Genomic DNA, 9,070 nt, shown 5'->3' on the forward strand with positions numbered 1-9,070 from the left:
ATTTAATACTTTTAATAAATGTTGTTACTAACACGCTTTTACTTGGAGTAGAGTATTGCCACGATTTGGCAATTTACTGTGGGTGAAAGGCGTCAGTCCTTCTTCCACAACTGCTTATGTCACCTTTTAACTATTGCCTGCAGGAACACATTTTTGCGTGCCATGGTGAACGCCTCAGTCTGGGTTACAGAATATTGAATGAAGCATCGTCTCTTCTGTCTGAACTGTGATCTTTTTTTGATGAGTGGGAGGAGGCATCAGTACAAAAAAGCCTTCCCCTTCGGCTTCACCCTCACTCTCACTTTTTTAGCTTTACGCACGCACCAGTCTCAAAGCTCCTCTTCGATTTACAAAGCGGCTCAGGTTGGATATTTAAATCGAACCATGGCAGTCATGATAAGAAATGAGGTTTTCTCCTGTTTTGTTTTCTACGGCGTGCTCCTGGTGATAAAAATGTACATAATTGCGGTAATAACGGGACAAGTGAGGCTGCGTAAAAAGGTGAGTGACAATGTATAATAGAGAGACGGCTCAAAGCGGAGACAGATGTCATTTTGCAACATTTTATAATCTCACACCTGGGATCTTTCACTGATGCAAAGTTTTTTTTCTTCTTCCCTGAAAGGCTTTTGCCAACCCTGAGGACGCAGTGAGGCACGGAGGTTTACAGTACCACAGGGAGGATCCATACGTGGAGAGATGCCGGAGGTAAGACAGCAGAAAGTTTGTCACGACATGCTTTTACTTTATAAAAAAAATCCCCCGAACAACTGTAACTGAAGCAGTCAGTGGTGGAGAAAGTATTCAGATCACTACTTAAGTAAAAGTACTAAGTAAAAATAGTCTACTGTAAATATTTAAATAGTGTTTTAGTACAAGTTGTTTTAAGTGTTGTATATGCTGTTAAGTTGGTTCATTTTTAACAATGCAATCATATCTTATAAGTTCATGATACTTAATTTGTAAAGTAACTATAGCTGTCAAATAATAGAGTAAAAAGCACTGCAGTACATCTGCTTCTGAACTGCAGTGGAGTACAAGTAAAGTAGGCTACCTTAAACTTGTACTAATCTACACCACTTAATGTACTTTCCAGCACTAATAGCATCATACATCCTTTACACTTCTTGCCCTGCAGTTTCTACATTCAGATCCTGCTGTTAATTATGCAGTCACTGTCTATGATTAGTAAGAGGTTATGATAAATACTGAGTGTTCACAGGTTTTATAGAAGCTTCCAGAGTTTGTGTGACTTGGTAGAACAGGGACACATTACAACTAATTAATACCACTTTAATACTTCCTGCAAATGTTTTTACAGTAAATATTTAATAATTGTTTTCCATTGACATGCAACTCTTCGGTGAGATCTTGGTTTCCTCCACTGATTTTCAGCAAGAGTTGGCAGCCGGGTGTAGATATGCTCCACTGCTTTGTTTTAACTTGCCCGTGACAGCAGAGAGGAAAGCAGATATTTTTCGACTAGTATAAACTTTTCCTTCTGTTTTTCCCGGAATGTCTATCTTGGATTAATTGAAGTTGTGACAGGAAATGACCACACAGCTACAAATCCTAATATGTTTTTTTTTTTAAATCATGTTTGGGTTCAAATATGTTTGTGGCTTGCTACAACATGACGAATTGGCTGCCGGTCCAAACATCTTTTTTATGTGCTGGTTTTGAGCCTTTAACAGGGCAGCTTTTCTTAGAATAATATTAAAACTTTGAACCCGGTGGGTGGAGAGGAAGGAGGCTGATAAGTTGCTGCCAACAGGAGAAAATAACAGACATCGACTGTTTTGTGAAGTACTGTAATTAAGTACACATTTGAGGTACTTTACTTGAGTATTTTCATTTTATGCCACTTACACATCGAAGATTTTGCACACTAAGGATCTTATAAAATATGTTTCGTTGTAAATTAAATTATTCAACAGAATATACAAGTACAGATGAAACGATTAGTTGAGTGACAGAAAATTGATATACGATATAATATCAATAAATATCAATATAACAGTCACAGGGGACTGTTTTTCTGCTTTTATTTTTTTCTACTTTTACTTTTAATTCTTTAAGTACATTTTCAATTCAGGACTCCTACTTTTTTTGTAGTTTTCCCTAAAGCCCCTACAAGGAACTTTTATTTTGTGTTGATTCTTGAAGTGGCAGTTTTCCTACCCCCTCCTACCTACATTGATTTCAAGGGGAATCCAAATGAATCCCACCTGGTGGCAGGCATTAAGGATAACAATATAGAAATAGCGTTTTTCTTTTCACTGCTGGTATTGTGTTTATGTACGTCATATAAAAGGGAACGGGTATTATATTGAGACTTTTATAACAAGTTAAAAACCCTGTGTAGTACGTTTAAGTAAAAGATCTGAATACTTCCTTCCCCACTGGTGATGCAAGTGAGACAAGCTTTTATCCAGATTAAATTAAACTGATGAGTCACTATACTGAGAAATGACAGAATCCACAGTATTACGTAAGTAATGATTTCTCATTCTCAAGAGCACCAATTTTCCAGGAAAATCCAGAGGGAACTTAACATAGTCCAGAATTTGAACCAGTAACCAGAATGTGGTACTAAATCGCCTTTTTTCTCTCTTCTATAGAGCTCATATCAACGACATGGAGAACATTCTCCCCTTCCTCTTTGTGGGTGCTATCTACTCCTTGACTGGACCTTCACTTGCTGTGGCCCGCCTTCATTTCGTGGTGTTCTTCATGGCTCGCATGCTGCACACCATTGCCTACCTGTTGGCCCTGCCGGCACCGACACGCTCTGTGGCCTACACCGTTGCGCAGATTCCCTGTGTCTCAATGGCTGTGCAGGTCCTGATGGCAGTCGCAGCTTATGCCTAAATATCCAGAAATGAGTGACTGAACTGGAGGTGGGACTCTGGTTTGAAAAACGGCTGTTATGACCTGATGCCTGTGTCAGTAAAAGCAGGAAGAGGATATCTCAGAGGCCTCCTGGGAGGGGGAGCGTCAGACAAGCGGTGTCAGAATGTCAGTGACAGTGCAATATAAGGTGTGTGGACACCGCAGCTGGTTTTGTCAGTATTTTTATCGTTTTATTAACGTTTAACTGTGATATAGTTATGTGAAGATAACATCTTGTACTGTATTTAAAATGTAAATGAAGGTTGTTGCTTGTTTGAGTTTTTTAACCAGGTTTTGTTGAAATGATTCACTGACAGACATTTAGTTTAAGCCACTTTGGAATATTTTCTAGCTCCATGCTGTATGTTGATCCCTGCCCCCTTGTGTGTTTACACACAACACAGACCACCATTTATGTGGTGTTGTATCCTCTATGGCTTGATCTGTTTCCTGTGTGGATATTCCATCTGTTGTGTTAACATTTCTTTGCGTAGTATGTTCAACAAAACCATAATGAATCCTGGCATGATCACTGATGATCTGTTGAAAGATTTAATACCACTCAGTGAAAATGGAGCTTGATGCTTTTACTCCCTCTCTCAAGCGCCTTTTAAGGAAGAAGAAAGTACTCCTTAGTTTGGACTGAGAATAAATCTTACAACAACCTGTAGAGAAAGAAAGAAAAAATAGTGAGAGGTTTTCTGATGTGTAACATTTTTATTGAATCTGTGAAGACATTTTTCGAGGCTGTTTTTAAAGTATTGTATTAATAATTTATTATTCAAATTTAACGTATACAGTGATCTTTTTGAATCCCATTTTTGTAGACAATAAAACAATTCACACATGCAACCATGTGAACGTGTGTTAATTCATTCAATTGTGTTTTAGTAGAAAGATCGTAATGTTGACTTTGCCTGGTCCTGCAGAGACAGTTTGTTCTGGTGTTGCAGGGACAGGGCCCCACTTTGTGTGTGTGGTTGTGTGCGAGTGTGATATGATCCAGAAGTCCGCGGCAAAGCTCCAGCATTCCTCCACCTATTATGTAAGAACTTTGGCTGTGCTGTGTTCACAGTCATATTCTGAGGGGCCAGGGGGGCGGCCCTTATAGACATACTGAGAGATATTGCTCAGCTCTCATTTCTCACTCCTGTGTGACTAACTTGTATTTGGCTTTAAACAAAAAAAAAAATCCCAGTCCTAAAATGATGTATTCCCCAGGTAATCCCATTTATAGTTATTTTCCAGCTATGACTAAACCTCAAATTACTGAGTGGAATGTTTAGTGATTATGGAGTTTTTATTCCAAACAAAAGAAATATAGCAAATCCTGAGAAGGTGGGAGGACTAGAGAAGCCTAATCCTTTGCTTTGAATCAATAACAATACATAGGGTGAAATATAAAGCTAATTACAATGCTGGGGACACATGGGTGTGTCTATATCCTGTGTATGTATCAGCAGCGTGGTTGTCTCAACATGCCTATACCTTTAGGGTAAAAGGAAACAAGGCCCATATCCTCTTTCCTATACTACACACTCTTTTCAGCCGAGTGACTCACCAGGTGAATGGGCTGCAAGGGAATGACTCACACATACAAAAATCACAGTGACCGGAAATTGCTGTCTACATTTGTTTTTTTTTTCATGCCAGATCAGTCAATCAATACCTTCGTTTGTTTATGGCAACTGTACAGTGGCTGTCAAGGGCAAACGCACTGCAACTTAAGAAAACACGAGCAAATAGACAAAACACAAGCAAATTAAGACATTCATTTTACAACACATGTATAGTATTTAGAGAACACCCTGCAAGTACACAAACACGCTGCATATACAGTAATGGAGACTGGGATTGGTTGGCACAGAGATATTTTATGGTCCTTTGAAAGTCATAGAAACAAACAAACGTGGTATTTGTTCCTGAATCCAGTTATATATTACTTTTCAGTTTTATTATCTTTACCCTGAATATGCGCGTTATACAGCAAATCCGCAAAATGGAGAAACAGGAAAACGATGAAGGGTTATACCGAGACCTGACTTTAATAACTTCATTAGTCTCATAACTTTTTGGTTGTGTTTTATGCAGGCAGCAGGTATTTGGGTAGCAAGTGACAATTTTCAAACACTTTATGGCAACAAGAGAGACAGCAAAGGACTCTCAGGGGCCTTAAGAAGAGAGTTTCAGGCTGACTATGTCTCAGAGAGGAGAAAGGATCAGAATGCCACTTGGTGAGCAGTTCCTCATTTCTCTTATGTCTTCAAGAAAGGGTCTTGTCACTCCCGGATTGGCCAAGAGGGGAACCACCAAGCTGCTCTCCATCATTGTTGATGAGTCAGCAGCAGCCCCCCCCCCAACAGGTGAACTGAATGGACCTCTAATCAACTCAGAGGAACGTTTCCGATTGATCCACAATGAAATAGGGAAAAGGAAAAACCAATAGCAGCATGAATTAATTCATAAATGACTGCTACATGCTCATGTTTCGTCTATTTGCATGTGTTTTCTTAAGATGCAGTGCATTCGTCCTTGTCAGCCACTGTACAACTTATGAAGCACACATAAAACACAGGGCACGCAAGTACAACAATAAGTGAACAAAAAAAAAGCTCTGTTTTCATTGCCCCTGTTCGGTTCACATCAGGAGATCAGTTTATTTTGGACAGGACAGTCTATTGTTCAGTGGGTGTAGGCCTGGCTCTGTGCAGAGTGGCAACACATACTTAGCACCAAGCAGCAGGCAGACAGAGTTAGAGAGAGTACAGACCAAAAACAGTGCTAAAAGAGGACTTACATCAACAAGGTTGATCAGAAAAACAAAGCTTCAAATTAATGATAATTGCGTTATAGTATAGTTTGCTACATATCAACTTAAAAGGTGATGATTACTGGTTCACAACTTGTTTCTGCTGACCGCAAGTGGCCTCAGTTATAGCTGGTTTAAGTCAAAGTACCAATATCTACTGCATTCACAAAATATGATAAGTAAGTAAAAACAAAAAAGTTTCATGAACACAATGTACTTTTAGTATCAAAATAAAAGTTTTGTATTCATATTGTATTTGTTATTTGTAAAGTATTGTATATATTTTTTACTTTTCTTGAATCTTTGCTTTTTTAAATATTTGAAATTTTAAAGTCAACCATGAAGGTTGAGGGAGTGGATCTACTGGTTTAATCAGTAACAATGTGTTGTATTTTTTTAAATGTTTTATTTATTTATTTGGTCTTTTATTGCCTTTAATTGTGTGACAGCGAAGAATAGACAGGAAAGGGGAGTAGAGAGAGGAATGACACGCAGCAAAGGGCCGTAGGTCGGACTGGGCCACTGCAGCACAATGTGTTGTATTTTATGAGATTATTATATGTTTTATTTCTGTAACATCTTAATATGAAAATTACGGCTGTAAAATAAATGTAGCGGAGTAAAGTATTTGAATAGAATATTTGTCTCTGAAATGTTGTACAGTAGAAGCAAAAAGTATGGAAGTAATGGAAATACTCAAGTACATACAAGTACCTCAGAACTGTACATTACCTGAGTAAATGCATTTGGCTACTTTCCACCACTGCTAATTAACAATCACAGGTTCCAATTTTCACCTTCTGAGAGAACAAATTGTGTGGCTTCCTGCATGATCTCACCTGAACTGCTCATTAGCCTACATGGCAGCACAGGTGGTACTTAGTAGACCTTTGACTTTCCAGTTTAGTTTTTTGTATAATTACAGTAAATACCACAGACGCAGATGCACTTTGATCTGGTAGAAATTTAATTTCAAGTGGGGTTGTGTGTGTTTGCTCGTATCCCCCAGGAACTGTGTTACCGTGTCATTAACAGCTCAAAGAGATGAAAGGTTTTGAGGAATTCAGAGATGAGTTAAAATTAAGTCTGCACTGGAAAAAAGGGGAATAAACTTTTTTGAAAGCATTTTAGATATGAGATTTCTTTTGCTACAAACAAACACATTTGAATGCCAGTGCGGTTAGTGATTTTCACTTATTAAGATTTCTTAAAATAAGTCAAGATGTACAGCTACCAATAGTCTTAATTTTAGACCAAATGTATTATAGTAATATTTATAGACATGTGAACTAACCATTGCTTTAGCCATACCAGGGTAGATCAGTAGGACCACTCTCGTCCGGACGAAAACATCTCAACAACTACCCCAGAGAATGCCTGGACTCCAAAAAACTGCTTATTCTAAAATTAATAATGACACTGTTGGTAGTCCCATTGTTCAACATTTTGTAAGACATCACTTGTAAAAAACGAAAAACAATAAAAAAAAAAGCCAAACAGTTCAAATTTCATAAATATTTATTACATATCAATGAACAGAATCGACTACTTTCACAGCAGTGGTCTACAGCACTTGTTTAAAATAATTGCTCAAATAATAATAATAATAATAATATAGTTCAGTTTCATTTGAGGCCACATTTGATACACAAACATTTACAAGTAGTACTTGGCATTAAAAACGATGGCGATACAATATTTTAAGACACTTGGTGTTTTTTTTGTTAATTTTCTTTCATTTTGATATCACAGAGAAGTTCAGCAACAGTCTAAACAGTAAATATAGATTCAAATACAAAAAAAAAACAAAAACAAAAAACAGTGAAAATGCCAAGGGGAGGTAGGAACAAAGAGTACTTGACAGAAATACAGGAGAAATAGGAACATCATAAGTGGGAGAAGCAGTGTCACAAACTGTAACTGCCAGGCATCCCCCAGTCACCCACACTCATTCAGAGTAATAAACACTAAAGTAGAGTACCTTTGTAAAAATCCCCCTTCTTCTTCCCCTTTTACTTTTTCTGACTTGTGTTATAGTGTTGGAGGGGTTCACACTGAGGCAGGCAGGAGGAGAACAGAGGAATTGCGTGAGGGGAAAGGAGGAGGCTCATGCAAGATCTGAAGGCTGCTGTGTTGTGAAACCACCACATAGAGGCGCTCTCATACCTACATTAGCAAAGTCAGAACCACAGCTCCCAGTTTGTTGCCCTACCCATCAGTGGATCCTTAAAGCTTTCTCTTTGGGTTTTCCTGACTGTCTAGTGTTCATTACTCAGAACACTTTCCCTGTTTCATCTTCGATTCACACTGACTCACATGACTCATTTAACTTCCTCAGTACAAAGAAAAAGTTTATTTATTCAAGAGAATGCAATTTCTGAATAAACTGCTGTGGGATTGCTGGCTGCTGACACAGAGCTGTATTGCTTCAACAGCGTTGCTTCATAACTGGATGAACTGCCTTGCTGGCTTAACTTTATACGAATGAGTATGAAGAGTTGGGGGGTATTAGCAAAGGGATAAAGGTTTAGTTTTAGTATAAGGACTTAAATTAGCTTAAGTGTAGGGATAATTCAAGTGTCCTAGTTGGAATAAAGGTAATACACGCCCTGTACTAGAGGGAGTTGAGTTGTTTCTCTGTGTGTGGGTCTATGTGTGTTTATGACCATGTGTTATTTATATCACTAAAACCTGTGAGATATGCCAGTGAATTGTTTTTTTAATACATATAAACAAGCGTGCATGCATGTGTTTTTCCTATCGTGTATGTAGGCATATGTTATAGTTAGTTAAGTAACAGGTCTGTCATGAAGCTACAGTGACACCACAGAGATCAGAGAAACGGCCTCATCAGTAAATCTCAATCAGCTGTGTGTCGCCACCTGCAATTAATGGTTACCATGGTGATGGTAACTGCCAGGGCGTGACTCCTGGGTCAGACTGTTCATTTAACAGAGATTAAGCTGAGAGGCGCCACTCAAACTCTAGTGTTTTACTCACAGAGTGTAATTCCTATTGCCTTAATATGTGTTTGTGGTGTCAGAAATGTTAAAATCTCCTGACATTTCTGGTGTCACTTAACATTGGAGTCAGTGGGGCGGTTGCTGGGATAGTACCATTGTTTGAAAGATGTATTTTTCTACGGTTTGATGAAAACAAATTATGCAGGAAGAATGAAAATGATGGAGAAGCGGAAGTTGAAGAGATTTTTTTTAAGAAGAGTTTAGGATACAAAAAGCATTTTTTTAACAGAAAGCTTTTCAAAGTGGAAGTGTGGGGTCTGAAAGAAGTAGACATTTAGAGCTTGTCTAATTAAAAACACAATTGAGTTGCATTATGGGAAATGTAGGATATATATATATATATATA

At 38.1% G+C, this 9,070-nt stretch overlaps 1 protein-coding gene across 1 annotated transcript; it reads left to right on the top strand.

The window, feature by feature from the left end:
- Nucleotides 1–275: 275 nt before the first annotated feature.
- ptges (prostaglandin E synthase) lies at nt 276–3,744 on the top strand. Its single transcript, XM_035668476.1, has 3 exons — nt 276–501; nt 626–708; nt 2,622–3,744. Exons 1-3 carry the CDS (start codon nt 385–387, stop codon nt 2,869–2,871), a joined length of 450 nt encoding a protein of 149 aa, XP_035524369.1. The 5' UTR covers nt 276–384; the 3' UTR covers nt 2,872–3,744.
- The last annotated feature ends 5,326 nt before the right edge of the window (nt 3,745–9,070 follow it).

The sequence above is a fragment of the Morone saxatilis genome, unplaced genomic scaffold (genome assembly GCF_004916995.1).
Source record: "Morone saxatilis isolate NCDOM2014 unplaced genomic scaffold, NCSU_SB_2.0 Contig21, whole genome shotgun sequence".
Classification (NCBI taxonomy): domain Eukaryota; kingdom Metazoa; phylum Chordata; class Actinopteri; family Moronidae; genus Morone; species Morone saxatilis.

What these genes read in the sequence shown, in the direction of transcription:
- ptges (XM_035668476.1), top strand. Translation starts at nt 385, where the DNA reads ATGGCAGTCATGATAAGAAATGAGGTTTTCTCCTGTTTTGTTTTCTAC. An exon ending in AAGTGAGGCTGCGTAAAAAG is followed by an intron (nt 502 to 625) that starts GTGAGTGACAAT and finishes CTTCCCTGAAAG; the next exon opens with GCTTTTGCCAACCCTGAGGA. An exon ending in TACGTGGAGAGATGCCGGAG is followed by an intron (nt 709 to 2,621) that starts GTAAGACAGCAG and finishes TCTCTTCTATAG; the next exon opens with AGCTCATATCAACGACATGG.